Below are 17,545 nucleotides of genomic sequence, written 5' to 3'. Positions count from 1 at the left end.
ATAATCTTAAGATTTACTTCCCTTTTACTAGCTTCTGAGCCTTTCAAACCTCTTCTAATCCAGGCTTCACTGCCCTGAGCCAGGTTTTCAGCAACTGCTTCTAGAATTTCCACCAGAGTTTAAAAAACAAAAATAAAAAAAAAAAAAAAGGAGACAGAATAAAAACATGAAATCTCACTATGAAACAAATAACATCTTCTTTGACATCTGTCAAACAAACTGGCTAATCACACAGACCTTCTTCCTTTTTCACATTCACTTAGCAGCTAGAAAGTGTCTCCAGATAAGAGATTTATTTCTTCTCCACCCCACAATGGAAGGAGGAATCCTATTCATTCGATAGCCATTTTACTTGATCTTGAGATCATCCGAACTCAATTCATTACAGCAAAGCAATATATACCACCTTGCTGTTCAGACCGGAATGTAATGCTTTAGGAAGCCTCTTGAATTACTGTGCTTGGTACTGTGGTCCACTGCTCCAAGAACTGGAGGTTCGGAGGGCCACCAGTCCTTAAGATGTCTACATTACTATACTAACAGCAGAGAGGAAAAACAGGGAAGGGAAAGCTGGAAAAAAAAGCAGGTTTGACAGCAATTTCATGCAATCAACCTTAAAACCTAACGTGCAGTGGTATTTAGTGTTTAATTATTTTAATGAAGTTTTCACAATTACGATGAATTCAATATGCATGAAAATTAAGAAATTTAAAACATAAATCTCTGCTGTTATTTGAAGTATTTCCTTTATGAATTAGTGGCCTTATTTATAGTTTAAAAGCATTTATTTGTTCCCAGTATTGTTCTTCTGTCTGAAACTACCGTGAGGCAAGAATCTTCTGTTTTCTTTCCTATTCTTTTCTTTACTTTATAGCTTTTTTGCTGTCAATCTAAATGTCATTCATAAATTAACACTGACCTCTAAATTTTAAACTAGTTGCACAGAATTTACTTAACCATAAGCCTCTTCTGTCTTAAACACAATTAATGTCATTTAACCCTGTGAAAATTACTCTCCTTGGTGTGCCAGGTAAGAAAAAACAGAAGCTAAAAGCTCCTTCTAAAATGTTTATGTATTTCATTCCTGACTGCAACAGTAAAATGAAATACAGAAAATTCCCTTTCTTTCTCATGAACCTGTCATGTGACCCAGAACCCTGTTCTGAGAGAAACTAAAATAAAAAGAAAAAAAAATATACTTTTTTAATTCTGCAGACCTACTGTCCAAATGTCAGCTCACACATACACATTCTGAAAAATGAAAATTGATGGGTGACCTTTTTAAACCTTTTAATGTCTTGCATCTTCATAAACAAATCATCAGTTGAAAAATGTTATTACACCTGTATATACACCGGATTAACCTCCATCTCCTAAAGACAAACGTCTTTCCTGCCTGTAATTTTTAGCACCATAGGGATACTCAACAAAGTAGTCAGCCAAAATTTTACATTAGAAGACTAGAAAAGAAATCAATACAGTGTCTTTTTCAGTTGACACTAAAAGTTTTTTAAAATTACATTTTCTGCATGCCTGAATAGACTGGAATTGCTCAAAGTAATTCAGAATTTTAAAAGGGTTTATTATGCCCTACCAGATGCTTAAACTACAAAAAGCTCTTGTCATACAAGGACAGATAGAATATAAACTCATGCTTCTGCACTGGCCTTCTGATTCAAAATCGAGATTTAGCAGAAGGGATCAACATGCCACATCACTGTGTAAGCAGCAAGCTCCTGGAGAACCTAGATGCCTGTACGTACAGGCAATAATAAGCTCTATTTGCTGTTGTTCCCAGTGTAACTAATAATTTGCTGTGTAAACCCCAACAAATCACCCTGTACCTTGACATATCCTTCTGCAAAACAGGTAAAATGTTCTACTGTATGTTGCCAGGTGAAGTGCTCAGAGGTAGGCAAATCATTAAAGTTAATGGAAGTAGGAACAATCAGCAATTCAACGGATTGATTAATTCTTCATTATTTTTTTATTAATTGTATGTGGAAGCATCAGTGCACACCAGAAATGCAAACCCTCAGCCAAAATCCATCTGGGTGGTGTGACACTTAGATGTATGACCATTATACGACTTACATAGAAAGGAGACGGCTTAAAACGTAGTTTTGATTGCGATTTTAAGTGGAATTTCTTGTTATCATGTTATCACAGCAAAATAACCCACGTAACTGTATTTATCACTTTAAAATATGCAAAGCATTATTATGATATTACTGCATCATCCATTTTCTGTACCTACTAAATGAAAACCAAAGTACAGCATGAAAATGACTACACAGAGCCGCTTCAACATTTGAGCTCCCTATAAAAATAAACTCGCAAGACTCAAGCAGCTTAACAAAAGGGTCGAGCCGTCGGTACACCTAGAGTTCACCCTCCCGCTCCAGCAATTCGGACGTATCAACGTTTGGAAAAGAATTACAGTTCCCCCCGGAAGGAAAACGCGTTTGTAACAGCAGGGCAGCGCATACGTGCTGCCTTAAGGGCAGCAGCGATATCCCCGTTCGGGTGAGGGCTGCCAGCCCGCCAGCGTTACGCTGGGCTAAACACGGCTTGGAGCCGGTGCGGTGCGGTACTCCGCACCCGCGCCGTGCGGGGAACGGGCCCGCGCCCCGCCGCCGCGGAGCCGTCCTGCGCCCCAGCCCGCCCTGCCCGTGCCGCCCCGGCGCGCCCCCGCTTCGCCTTCTCCTCCTTTCCTTCCTCCCTGCCCGCCGTCACCCACCCCCGCCCCCCAGGAGACGGGACGCAGCCTGGCGGCTCAGGGACTCACGCAGGCCAGGCTTCCTTCTGCGCAGCCCTTTGGGTAGAGCTCCTAATCCTTCTTATTAATTAATGAGATAATAGCAGTTAACCGGAAAGCAATATTAATGCTAACTATCTAGGAAACTTCCAACAAAAATGATTTAGTCTTTTTGCAGATTTCCTGGTAACGGTGTCATGTGGCTGGAACTGCAGCGGCATCTTGATGGTTGACGAAGTTAAAAAAACCGAGAGTGCCTGAACAGTGTCAGACTGAGGACATCTGCAGCTATTTTCTGCCCTCCTTCTTGGATACTTTAAAAGACCCTCCTCTCCCTCAACTCAACAGCTGGGAATGTGGGCTCCCCCAATTATATCGCTCTAACACATGGACAAAGCAGAGTGTAAACAGTAACAAGGACTGATCGAAGACACGCACTCTGAGAGCCACCTGCATTAAAAACACTGACAAATGTTTACCATTTACATGTATCATTGCTTCAGTCCTTTAAACTCCCAAACCATTTGGTCTGCTCTGCTTCATTCAGTATGTGCTGAAATACCTAACATCAAGTTTGCATTTTATTTATGCTGCAAAAAAACAGCAGAGATGATGCAGGGATTAGGGATTCTGCAGATGAGGCACATTGCTGTAGATATTTTATGCTTTAGAAAAAACAGCAATGCAATTTTAAGTATTTTTTTTATTAGCCATTGTAAAAGTAAGTAAAACATCTATCAGAAGAAGGGATTTATATTATCTGAGTTCTGTTGCAGCAAACAAGTACTGCAGCTTTCATTCACTGATTGTCAAAAACTTTCCAATGTGCCCACTGCAATGCGGATGCCAACCAACGAATCAAAGGCATTCAGCAACTAGACAAAGAGGGTCTGATGCCAACCTCGGTGCCACTGGCAACCATTATTGGCATCAAGCACATTGTCTGCCTTTTTTTTCCACTCTCCTGGCACTCAACAAACAAAATGGCGGTTCTTGTAGCAACGGGAACGCAGCATAAGCACTGCACTGAATCAAATACCATCAAATGATTTTATGGACTGGGATCCGTTTCATACCAAATGATAGACACTCTCTAATGCCTGACAGGAAAAAAACCTAATAAAAGAATTTTAAAAGGCCAAAAAAAGGCAGTTTTTTCAATAGAAACAACGTACATGACATTTTCAAGGTTCGGGCTTTTTCAAAACTCAGGGAGGGGGGGGAAGGGCAGAGGGACAATCAACAAGCAGAACCCCACAGAACTGTGTTATGATTAAGAATTATTTTGATGCTAAACATTGATCACAGTGTGTAGTTTTCTTCCTCCATTTCAGTCAAAGGAGTAGCATTACAACCTATGTCAAGACCCTTTTTCTTTTTCTTTTTTTTTTTTTTAAGATCCTAAAGCACAAGAGGATAGTAGAAAGAGAAGGGGGGGAGATGCTGAATTCTGAGGGAGATGAGCGAAAAGTAGAACCAGATGAAGTTGGTCAATGACAGAACTTCATAGGTTGTTCCTTATTTCTTCTTTCAAGGCAATCATGGAAGTAGAAGCTGGTTTTATTAAGAACTGAAAGGATTATTGACACTTCTAGAACTGGAAATTGTCAATATATTGTAACATTACTCTGCACTGCATTGCGGATGCCAACCAACAAATCACAGGCATCCTAAGCTAAACAAAGAAGGTCTGATGCCAATCCTGGTGCCACTGGCAACCATCACTGGCACTCGAACTACCCTTCCTCCTCTTTTTTCCCCTAATCTTCTTTTTTAAAGCAACAAAAAAACAAACTACTTGGCCCCTTTATTCATTTTATGTGCTAATTCCTTCTTCGTATTTTCTTCAGGGATTTGTTTGTCTCCGCTTAGTTTTTACATGATTCTGTTAGTCCAGTTTATATATTCTAAAAGAGAAATAAAAAGCAAAACAGCATGCGTACAGTGCAGCATTTTGGTTGACTTCATTCTTATCTTTTGCGAAGCCTGGTGCTCTTAATCAAATGCATTACAAAGTGCCACAATTAACCTGCTTTCAATAAGGACAGAGAATCAAAGTTTAACAAAACAGAAAAAGAACATAAAAGATAACTTAATATGACTTCTTTAAGAAGAGAGCCAACAGATGTTAACAGAAGATTTACTGTGAAGCAGCAAGACAGGTACAAAATACATGCAGTTTACAATAAACAAAAGACTCTACTACTCTACTAAGGGTGATTTGGTACGTAGAAATTAGCCAGCTTCATCCTCCAGTATATTTTCAAAATAGCATCATGTAATTTGAAAGTTATAATATTACAGCATGCTTATCTTACTTGTTTCTGATTAGGCAATTGTTTTAAGAGAACTCATATTCTCAATCCATTAAAATCAATAAAATCAGCCCTGCCTTGCAATTCCTTCTCCCACTTCAAGTTACTGGCTTCCAACCACTTTAGTCAACAGTATGTAAGAGGACTCTGATCCCAGCTTCTTCGGCTCCAGAGCTACTTAAGTTGTTTTGCCTCTCTTTGTAGTTTTGACTTTTAGAGACAGGTATATCCATTAGAATTAATCAGTAAGCTATGTCTTGCAATGAATATATGCATTCAAAATACCATTTGAATTTTTCTTCACAAATGGAGTTTAAAGGTACAAATTCATCATTAAGTTATTTTGTCTAATGCTCTCAAAGAAATCTTTCTTCCTATGTTACTGGGGAACAGTTTTATCAAGACTCTGCAGCTGCTTAAAGTCGCTGCAAAATATCTAAGTGTTGTCTACTGCTATGGAGAGAAAGATACAAAAAATACAAGCAGGAAACAAACCAAAACTCTAAACCATATTTTTTCATGATGAATAATCAAAAAAATTGAACTCTATGTATGTTCACATGAACACAGTGCTCCTCTTGCATGAGTAAATGCTAAAAGACAAATTCACTAAAAACAAAAAAGGTTGTTGTGTATCTGTTCTTTTAAAGAATGAGTACATGTTAAATGAAGACATGTGCGATTTTACTTTTTTGTTAGTAACAAAATCCTCTCCATTTGGTTTTCAGTCAAATCCCACAGTTATGCATCAGGCGTCAGATAACAGCCTGCCATCTGCCCTTCTGCAGGCCATTTCTGCCTACCACCAGGCCAAGTTGTGAAATGGCCCACCATCTGCGGCTGGTCAAACTTTCCCTAGTTGAGATCTGCGGCTAAAAAAGAAATGCTTTATTACCGCCAATCGGTCAGCAATACAAAGATGCCTAGAGGACAGTATAATCACCAGAAAGAACCAAAATGACCCGTCGCAGAGGAAAAGCATTTCAGGAGGCTTACTATCAGAGAAAAAAAACTTTACCTACTTACAGCCATTTACAGTTTCAGCGAACCTGCCTATGAATATTGTTATCTGAATATGCATTATGACTGGCAGCTTTTCCCCTATCTATGATTAGCAGAAGCCCTGCTTTTATTTTCATTTTGTAAAACTAAGTTTAAGAAGCTTCTCCACAGTGTTCCTGCAATTTTCCACACTTCAATTATCTACCAAATAAAAATCAAGTATACAAGTAAGATTATAAAAATATACTTTTCAGGAAAAGTTCTTTCAAAATATTACAACTTGTATCATTGTTTTAAAGCTCAGATAGGAAAGATGAGCTAGAAATGTTAAGTACTGTATGGTATAATTCTGACTACATTTGGTATTTACAAAGCAATGTTTCTGTGCTAGTTTTTTCATGTTTTATTTTATAGACGTGAGAAAGTCTACAATTGCTCCTCAAAGTGATAGTAGGTGCATCAGTTTAAGGATGAATTCTTGATTACTCATAACTACAAAGACAACAAAAAATATTTGTAGTATTTATTGTGATTGTGCAATTGCACATACTGCATCTTTTACTAACAGAACTGGGGCAATTAAAAAAAAAACAAACCTACTTGAAAAACAAGAAGAATGTTTTCTGAAGTCACAACTGGAAAAACTACAGAATATATTGCCACTTTTTGACCAAAAGAAAAAAGCAACTTCAGTAGAACTGAAGTACTGCCTTGGTATGTCCCACTTTCTCTTGAAAGAGAACAAGGCACATATGTCAGACATACATGTCATTTACATGGGTCTGTAGGAATGTGTGTGTATGTAAGTATGTATGTATACATGCTGATTTACATATGGATATGTACCCACATTACGTCTATAGACCACAGAATAATGTTTCACTGGAAGCCAGCCCATAGGGGAAAAAGGGCTACTTGGAATCTGAGTTTGACATACTAACATAGAAACATGACAATCTGCTTCCTACCTTGCTCCTGCACGTAGTATGCCAAAAACAAATCAAGCTCCTTGACTGACACTGTTATGTGATGTGGCTGGACGCAAAGTGCTGGATTTGTGCAATGTGGGGATTTCATGAGCCGCTCTCCATCCGTACTTTCCAAGGGGATGCCTTTGAACAGGATCACCATGACTAGATCCAGACGCCAGACTTTGTCAGCCTGTCGCAGGCAGTCGATTCTCCTAATCTTACCCTTCTGGTCAGGATTGGACAATACACAGCATGGGTGCTTCTTCCCAGTCACCGTGAGCACGAAATCCTCCCGGAACTCTTGGCGAATATCTTTGCGCAGCTTAGCCAGGAGCCTGGATGCCCACTTCTGTTTAATTTCAGGCTTTTCGCTAAGTAGCTCATCCTTGACTGCTCTTTCCTCATCCTTAGACATTCGTTTCTCATGTTTTTTAAAGTACTTGCGTTTTCGAGCCTGAAGGTTGAACCAAGTATAGGCAATTGCACGGACATGTGGAAGAAGTGCCTCAATGAACGGGTGAAATTCATCCTGTGGAAAAAAGTGGAGAGATAAAAAGGAAGAGAAGAAGAAAACTCAAAGTCAGTAAGTTCTCATAATCAAAGCAGTATCAATAAAGGTTTCTGAAAAATCTTAAAAGTGAAATCCAAGTTGAAGAGAATAAACACTTAAAATTTACACAAATCTCTGCATTACACTTCTTATGCAATTACTACAGCTGTCAGGCAGCAGACAAAAAGTGCATAGAGAATTGCATTTTCCCCATATTTCACTCTTTGAAAGAACCATGTGAAGATTTTATTTTGTATGCCTCCCCTCACTTCATCCTGCAACGCTGCAAAGACAACATCAGTTAAAAGAGATACCATCAAGATGTTTTGTTTCTAACATTTAAATATCTGAGTGAACGGCTAATATCAAGAAAAGTACCATTGCACAAAGAGGACACTATACGGTTTTAAAAAATCTGAGGAGAAAGGTTCAGAAGGCTGAGGCGAATGCCACAGTTCATTTCTCTTCTCTGTGGCACAGAAACACAAAGCATATACATGCTCAGTGTAATGCCACACAGTTCCCGCTTTTGGAGCATGCTCTCAGCAAGAGACTGCTGGTGGCACAAAGAGCATGCGCCATTAAACTTGATCCATTTTCTTATCAAACGTCCAACATTCCAGCACTGAAACAGCACCATTCCAGTGGTGGTAACTAGAGAAACCAGTATACAGTAAGGGAAAGTGGGCAAAAGACACAGCGTGTTGTATACAAATCCTGAACAGAAGCTTCTGTACTTTCAGCTCTTTGGGCTTCCCTCCCACCACCCCCAAACTCTGTAAAATAAAAGTTTATGAAGTTGGGAACAAAAATTACATTTATGTTTCCGGCAGCTCCACTGTGGGTTTTGCAGCCCCACAGTGTCAAGTTAATTTGTTAACTGATCACATGAGTGTGGCAATTATTCTAAACCCCTTAAAAATCAATCTGAGGTGTACAATGAAAAATGGCAACTTGGCACAAACTTTGCATTCTTTGTGTTTCTGCGTGCTGTGGCAGAGTGACATTATAAGCACACCGTTGGTCAAATGCTGCTTTTGTGAAATCCATGCAATTTATTTACAGTTCCAAAATATCCCTTTCTGTCATCTGGCTTCACCTGCAAGTTCTTATCTTCTGCCTAGCAGCGATACGGATTGCATTAAGGAGGTAATGCTTAGTTGTCATCTACAAGTACATCCTATAGCAATTAAATTAATTCATTTTGTCTGCTTGAGGTACCATCCTACACATCCATGTTAGCATCTAAATAGGCCTCTCCTAAAAACTTCTTTTCCTTGAGAAAATCCACTGTTTAAAACAGCGTGATCTTAGTATGATCTGCTTATCAAACATGACTGTATTTTGGTTCGGAAGGGAGACCGTAGGAGAAGTATCTCTTTCTGTGTGCAGGTATATGTCGTTCTAAATACCATGCAGATTGCTCATCATACAGAGTGGCACAGTGCAATAAAACTAAAACTGAACCCTTTGTAACAGTTATATTCAAAAATACAAGTAGCAAACTAATATTTTAACTATGTTGCCAGACAAGGAATGAATTGTGTTTAATCAATAGGCTGATTAACTCCATTAGGTAAAAATGATGAAAGTATAACTGATGGTCTCAATTATACAGAGTTCGCATTGCCATTGTAGAAGCTTCAGGTCAATAATTTAGTATTTACATCTTCAAATTTCAAACAAATACCAAAATTTCCTGAATGGTAAAAAACAACGCTAGATCTGGTTACCTCTCTTCCCTAACCATCCTCAAATCAAACAGAGAACAACAGAACAGTTGCAAGCAGTTCACCTATGACCGTGCTGTTACCTTCACAGAAAAAAAGAAAATGGGGCAGGAAAAAAAAAAAAGGAAAAAGAGAAAGAAAAAAAGAGGAGAAAGACAATACAGCAAGATAATTCAGGACATAAATGATTGCATTACAGTATGATACTTGACAAAGAGCCACAAAGGCAATAATTAAACTGATTAGTAGTTTCCAGCAGAGATTTGAACAATCCTGATACTATACTGGCACATAAAACTAGGCCATGGAAAGAGTTAAACCACAATCTGTTCTTTGTGTGGGAAGGCAATACTGATCTCAGTAACCACAGCCCATGATAAGACTTCCCCATTTTCATATGCTTTCCTGATGCCATGCTTTTTCCCCCCTTAATTGTAACTACTAAAGAAAGTTCATTTTTTCTACTACAAAAGTCATCTTAATCAAAGTATTCAAATAAGGTTTTTTAAAGAAATTAACATAAGTGTAAATACTGCCAATGTTAAATCCTTACAATTCATTCTAGACTGAATAAAACAGATTTACTACAGATTTTGAAAATTCTAATAGCTGGGGCTAAAGGTGTGGCGAAGGCAGGGGGCTGGAGAGCTCTAAGACAAATGAGTTTTTGCCCCAATACAATGATTTCCCCTACATCTAAACAGACTTCAGCATATGAAACTTAAAATAGCAATAAAATTAATGTGGAAATATTCTATGCTACAAGAATACCGCACACCTAGTTTCCATTTTTAAGAAGAACATCACAAACTATTTTGGAATAGCTAAGCCTATAGGTAATACACACAGTATTACTAATAACAACCTATAGCATTTTACATCTATGAAAATTTTATAGAGAAAAATTCCACTTTTTAAATTCGTCTGTAGTGGTTGAATGTTTCTTTTTCAAAGAGTGAAAAAAACCCACCAATTTTTTAAAACTGTATTCAAGCTTTTTCTTTCATAATATCATTTAGTCTTAAAGATATAAATATATATCAAAGAGTGTGAAGGAGAATACACCAAAGAACATCCTGTTCTAAAGCAATATTATCGGATATGTCTGAGAGATTCACTGTGCATCTGGAGTCCTTTCAAATGAAACATTACTTGACAAGAATAAGTGCCCATAAAAATGATCCTAAATGGAGATTTGCAATTAATCATACACGTTCTCCACTAAATCTCCTAAAAACCCATCTACAGGATTTGATTTTTTCCCCCTTAATATTCACACAGGCAATACTGAATTTATATATTTTATATATATATATATATATGGCACTTACCCATGTGCCACAGTTGCTCTTGCAATAAAGTGATTTATAGAGGTAAGGTTTTCAAATGTTACATCAAATGGCTCAGGTGAACCTCTGTGCGCTGGCAATTTAAATTAAAATGGAAGCTACTATATAATACCTATGTAGCTTGTAAATAAAGGAAAAAATACCAGTCATCTAATGATGATACATAGGCCAGGTTTTCTTTTTTGAAAAGGTGAGGGGGAAATGCAGTGCCCTTCTCCTACCTTCCACTTTTATAAACTTTTGTATCAATTCATGCAAGTTTGAACTGAGAATCATACAATAAATATAGCAGGTAGAAATCTAGAAATCTTATTCAGAAAACTTGACGTACTAATTTCACGTACTCAATTTTCCTGTGTTGATTTTCTCTGTTCCTAATGAAACAACATATTATAGGAGGAAAAGAAAATGACAACATGTTCTGAGTTTCCTGGACCACCATAACATAAAAATAAACCACGGCAAAAATATCACAAGAGACCATGCACTTAAAGGCATGTGGTAACCGCATCCTACCATGCCTCAGCAAGAGAGGTAAATGCAGTTTACACTCATTCCCAAATAGGCAGAAAGGTATATGGGAAGGAGAGGAAAGGGCCCCCAAAAAACTAAAATGCATCTGTTAAGTCATCTTCGTCCTTGGAGTTATTCTACACCCTCTGAACTTTTATTGAAAGAGTGATGGGTGACATTCAAATTGCACGGTTTGTCTTAAAGCTGTACTGTGGATTTCAGACTTGTTTCTAAAAGGTGCTTCAGCACTGCCTCGGCACAAAGTGAACTAGTGCTTTCACAAGGAGCTCGGCCCAAACAGGTGTTCTGTGTTTAGAACTTTTACTGAAATATTTTCTTCTGGGCGTATGCTACCACTGTCAATGTGCATTGCAAGAGTCCTGGAGACAGAGAACACGACAGAGAGAACAATTTTGGCAGTACTACTTTAACTCAGTTGCAACTCCAAATAAGATTAATCAATCTTCTGCTTTAAATAAATAAATAAAACAAAGTATATATTCTCATTGCCAGTTTAGTGTTAATTTTTAATTTATGGAAAAGAAAGATGATTTTTTTAAACACCTTCATCATTCCAAGTAGAGAAAGATTACAAACTAAAATAAATTTGCATCAACTGTGTTCCATGTGTGTATCACTAAGTGGGAACTGTCTCCCCATGGCACATGATACAGCATGACTGTAAAATGTTATGGAGAAGTTATCAACGCACAAAAGCCAGGAATCGCTTTCTTGTATTTATGGCTGCAGAAGCACAATGCTGTGTTTTTGTATACACCTGAGTGCGGTATTTTAATGCACTTTTGTAAAGAATGAGGAAATCTATTACATCTGTGAGTCCAAAAAGCAAACATATGGGGAAAAATGTCATTAGAGCAGGAAACAACAAAATTAACTACCCACTGTAATAGAGGTGGTAGTGAAAATTTGCATGTTTCCAATGTAAAAACCGCTTTCTTAAGTTGTGCTTTCAGGTTTATACTCCTGTGCAGAGGTCTTATTGCCTGTCAATAATTTCACAGGATGGACAGCCCACACAGAATTAATTTTACTAATTGCAGATTCCACCATAAGTAATTATTTCTCTGTGTGTACCTGTAAGCACGTTACACAAAACGCTCCCTACAAGCATTCATTTTGCTTTTGAAGAGAAGTATCTCAACAGTACTCTTTTCCAGCTTTGCTCCGCTGCAGCTCACATTTACTTGCTGAAAATACCCATATCTAAGTCAATCACACTTAGATGCCAAACAAAATATAAACAATAAAAAATGTGTCAGCCAAAAAGCTACAGGACTGTATCCAATCACTGAATAAGCCTTATCATTGTTTCCATCTTCATTCACAATTTATGAATACTTCAGTCCTTTTGAATTACAATGCTTTCTAATTGTGGAATAACTTAAATCATATTTATTTATTCGCCGTGCAACTGTAAGTGCATCGCCGGCCGCTTAATAACAGTAATGCAGGAGACGCTGCTTTCGCACATTTTCTGCTTCCTCAGCTCTGCGTTGCACCAACGTGGAAGCAAGCAGCTCCCGCTTGAACAGCCCGGACCGCGTCCCCTAAGACGGGCTTTCACAAAAGCTGCTGAAAACTGTCCCCTGGCTGCGCAGCCCGGCTGTTCGCTCCGACCAGGCTCCGGCGCGCCGGCGCTCGCTTCCCGCTACCTGCGCCCGGCAAGGCCGCTCCGGGGCACACGGGGGACTTCCCAAGCCGGCTCCCTGAACCCCTGCGGTCCCCAAAACCGCACTCAGCCGCGGCGGGGACCCCCGCGGGGCTGCCCCCCGGCCCCGGCAGCGCCCTGCTCCCGCCCGCCGTCCCGCTGACAGCCGCCGTCGAGGCTCGGAAAGCCGCTGCAAGTGCGGTTGCAAAAAAACGGCCAGATCTTTCCCCTCGCTCAGGGGGATGCAGGCTCGTCCGCCAGCACTGCAGTTTCGCTGGGAGGGGGGGAAATGCCATGCCCTTGCATAACCGAGCAAGAAAATACTGCACAGCGTGGTCATCCCCGCTCGCATCGCCCTCGCCGGTGGCAGGCTGCGTATTATTAATTAAGCATAAGACGGGATTACTTCGCACCGGCGAGCGCTCATTTTTTGTCGAAACCAGCACTTTTCCTTTCATCAGACTCTGCCGTAAACTGGCGAGCTGAAAAGAGAGTAAATCGTTTGATCCCAATCAAATCAATACTTCTCAAACCTGCTTTTTAGCGTAATTATGCTCATTTCCATTTTGTTAACCTTTGACTTCTTATGCACCAACAATTAACAGTATTTGTCTGCGGGTGACACTTGAATGGATCTCCCCCAGACAATGGCCTGGTACAGTTTATTCTCTACTGTTCCCTTCTGCGAGAAGAGTTTGGATCTGACAAGCAGTTACAACTGTGCTTTAACCCATTACAACTACTAGCAATGACTCATTAACTCACATATATATATAAATAAAATTAAAAACCACGTGAAAATAAATGCATACATTAGCAAATAAATCAAATAAAAACGCATCTATACCTGAGTGAGACAGATTGGAGAATACATCATGACTTCGGTTTGAGAACACGCTGCCCGGAGAGCCCCTAAGAAAAGCCTCAAAAAGGAATAATTTCATCTATTCATTTTAAAGTCATCTGAGACTCAAGGAAGATGAAATCAATCAGGATGGGGCTCTGCCCTGGATCACCACAACTTCACAACAAACCCCAGTCCTCCTTAAATAGCCAAAGATTCAAGTTCACTCCGTGTGCTAGATTTCCCGGGGTGAAATCCAATCTACACTTTTAACCCTCTTGTAGTCGGCGGCGCAGAAGTCTTGCTTTTGCTGCTGCTGCTGCTGCTGGTGGTTGTTTTGCAGATGAGGGGGGAAGGACTCAAGCGAGGGGGGTGGGGGGGGTGGGGGGGTGGGGAGGGGGGGGGGTGGGCGGGAGGATTTTTTTTTTTTGCCTTTTTTTTTTTTTTTTTAAGAAGTTGGTGGCGGTGGGTTATTACGGCATTGTCACCACGCTCTCGAAAGTTCAAGGTTACGGCCCGGAGCGGGGAAGGAAAACCGCGGAGAGTGATGGCAGGCGAAACTTCGCAGGGCAGCGACCATGCGGGCGGGAGCGCGCCGGGGCGGGAGCGCGCGGCGGCGCGGCCTGCGGCTCCTCCGGCGGCCTCTGCCCGCTCCCTCCGCGCGCCCGCGCTCTGCGAGCGGTGGTGAGAGAGTGCTTTCCAGACGCCCACTGCAATAAAAATGATCTCCTGAAAATTCAGGCGATAAATCTACCCCTCGCGCTCCCTACTGACTTGCTCCCGCCGTGTACGTCCGCCCGCCCCCCGCAAAACTTGGAAGTTGAAAAATCCACCGGTCACACCCTCCGGACCCCGTTCCAGCTCTCTCTCCAAATGAGACTTAAGTATTTTTTTTTAATTATTTAATTACACAATCACAGCTTACACTCCTCCTCCTCCTGCAAACACATTCCTTCTCCAACAAACCCCCCTCCTCTGCCCTCCCTCTTTATTAATCACTATCTAACGCTGCAGAAACAACCAGCACGTTTTGCAAACATCCCTCATTTTCCCTCTCTGTGGAAGAAAGTTGCGGGGGAGGGGGGGGGGGGACGGAGCGGGGGGGTGGGCGTGGGCTGCCATCTGCAGGCGGTCTTTCCTTCTCCTTTTGGGGTACGATTTTGCCATGGGCGCGGGGCCCGGACGCCCCCGCTCCCCGCTGGGCGGCCCCCGCCCCGCCGCGGGGGGCACGGGAAGGGCAGCCCCCGCCGCCCGCCCAGCGGGCCTGCCCCCGTGGTCTGTGCCCGGGCGGGCGGGGGGCGGGGAGCGGTCCCGGCTCCCGTGCAGCAGCAGCAGGGCGCGGGGTCCGGTTTCATTCTCCGGGGCAGCATTTTACCCGGGGAGCTGGGGAAGGGGGACAAAGTCGTGGACGAAACTTATTTCTGATGCTGTGAACAGCGGTCCAGGGGCACAGCTTGGGGCGGGGGGGGAAGGATTCGGTGTGCTCGCGCCCCAACACACCGCCGCCGCCTGAGCCGCACCGGCGCTGCCGCCCGGTGCCGGTGCGCAGCCCCCGGCGGCGCCCTGCAGGGACCGCTGGCTTCCTCCTTGCCCAAAGCGAGAGTTTATTCACGTCAGGCATTTCGCTGCAGCACACCGAGGAAAGTAGGCAGGTTCAAGTCAACCATGAAATGGTCACTTTTTAACCCCGTCCTGTCCTCATTAGGGAAATGCTCAAACACAGCCCATTTTCAAAGAGGGCTCTTAATGAGGGGAGCTTGCCAAGTCCACCAGCTGCAATTCCCATAAATTTACAAACCAAAAGACGAAGGGGGATGGGAGGGGGAAGGACAGAGCCCGTGCAAGGCAGGTAACGTCAAAGAAACAGCAAAGGCCCCTCACGTTAACCTTTGCAGAATCCCCACCGCATCCCTGCAGCCCCATTTCTGTATGGACTTGGCCAGTTCCCTCAGATTTCCAGGGCTCAAGCAACAGCCACGGTTTTTCCCTTCTGCAGATCACATTCGTAAGTGACAAGTTCAGAACACACACTTAGGCGAGAAAGGATGAGGCAAACTCGGGGTTAACCACGATGAGCAACATTTATTTTCATATCAGGTGTAGAATACCCCCCAAATCCTATCATCTCTTCCTTTACCCAGACACTGCAAAAAGGTGATAATGCCAGCTTTAAATACTTGAGTTTTTCTTCGAATAAATATTCAATTTAACTGGAGTTCATTTACCATAAAAGACATTCCCCTTGGCACAAATGCACTGATGTCCTTGAACACACCTCTTTGAACACTTGAACTCTTACACAACAAGCCATTATTGTAAACCTGACTTCAAACCATAATAATCCCCTCCATCCCTTTTCCCCCCTCCCACCCCTCCACCAGGGATCCAGGCAAGCCCCCAACACCACATCAGCAAGGCTGCTGCTGTGAGAAGTCTCCCCTTTTCCAGGCAGGGCTTGCAGAAGGCCCCACTCCCTCCCAGGTGCCTGGCCAAGAAACCACTTTGTGCTAGAGACCTGTGCACTAAAGCAAGAACCATCTGGCAAGGTCCTGCGAGCAAGGAGAGGCAAGCAGGAAAAAAACAAATGGAACAAGGTAAGGGCAGACACCAAGCTGGGTGCTTTCTGCTGCTGTCACTACTGCAAGGGGGTGTGGAGTCAGGGTGAGACTGAGTTTGCGTCCCCACAGGGGCCAGCTGAGGGTAGGTTTGCATCCCCACCCAGAGCAGACAAGGGGGGCCGAGCCCAGCCAGCCCTGCAGCATGTGCCAGTACCCCCAGAACAGCGCTGCTGTGGATCGCAGCAAAGCCAGATGCTCCCAGAGCCAGTTTGCTGGCCAGGATGGAGCAGGCCTCTCATGTGAAGGCATCCTAGTGGAAATGGAGCTGCTTGGCCAGCATGGCTCAAGAAGTATATTGTCTTCTGCATGACCTAGGAGGCAAGGCAGGCATGATACAGGTTGCCATGGGTTTGTCTGCGGTTTGACCCACAGGCTCCCAGTGCATCAGTGAAAGTAGACTTGAAGTGGGCACCCAAAAGGCATGTTTCATCCCTGTTGCTCCTGATTAATCCCAGTGGGAACCCCTGCAGGAGGGAGAGTGTCCTGGAAGAGCCCTCCTACACACACACCTACACCCAAGCACACACACACACATCTCACCACCCCACCAACTTCTTTCACAGGAAAGCAAGCTAAAGATTCTTTCCAGATAAAGGCCTCCATTAAAATAATTAAAAAAGGCAACTCTCTACCACTTCCTCGCAGAGGTACGTAAATAGGTGTGTGGGAACTGGGGTAGCCTGGAGAAACATGGCGTTAAAGCAGCAATGACAGGAGCTGCAGTGGTTGGGCCTTGGCATGCAGGGACACCTTGTCAAAAAGTGGTTCAATTGCTTTCAAGTCCTGGCTTGCATTAACACCCTAAAAACATCTCCGTAAAAACCCCTTCTGTCCCACCTCATGCAGTAAAAACCCTGCTAGTGCTGCAGGTTCTCTTACCCTTGAAGCTCCAGGCTGGGGGACAGTTGCTTTTTGTCCTCTGCCAGAGCTGTGACAACCCCTACTCTGTATCTGGAAGTTCAGCTGTCATTTCGATGTGGACAATTAAGAAAATAAAAGTCACCATCTGACCTTCCTGGTGAGAGACACTAGGACCTATTCTTGACTCCATGGGGCTGGGGAATGGCCTGAGGGATCCTGCCCCCAGGTGGGATGCAATAGGAGCTCTGATAACACAGGCCTGGACACACCAACAGCTGGGTTCACGCATGCGAGTGTTAGAAAACTTCATGCAAGAAAAATGTGCATTCAGGAAGAAAAGGCACCTTTCACACCAGTGAGTGGCA

The 17,545-nt window shown here is 42.5% G+C and overlaps 1 protein-coding gene across 10 annotated transcripts in view; it reads right to left on the bottom strand.

Moving 5' to 3' along the window:
* The window catches only part of NFIB (nuclear factor I B), a 274,434-nt gene that overhangs the window by 164,791 nt on the left and 92,098 nt on the right, over nt 1-17,545 (bottom strand). For 7 of the 10 annotated variants that reach the window (XM_027792825.2, XM_027792819.2, XM_027792821.2 and 4 more), the window contains exon 2: nt 7,044-7,575. In XM_027792825.2, coding sequence (XP_027648626.1) covers nt 7,044-7,575 — 532 coding nt within the window. Of the gene's footprint in view, nt 1-7,043; nt 7,576-13,704; nt 14,051-17,545 lie in introns of those variants that run through there. The other 3 variants (XM_005241612.4, XM_005241613.4, XM_027792824.2) reach the window with 2 other exon arrangements.

The sequence above is a fragment of the Falco peregrinus genome, chromosome Z (genome assembly GCF_023634155.1).
Source record: "Falco peregrinus isolate bFalPer1 chromosome Z, bFalPer1.pri, whole genome shotgun sequence".
Lineage (NCBI taxonomy): Eukaryota > Metazoa > Chordata > Aves > Falconiformes > Falconidae > Falco > Falco peregrinus.
This window is presented reverse-complemented; position numbering and strand designations above follow the sequence as displayed.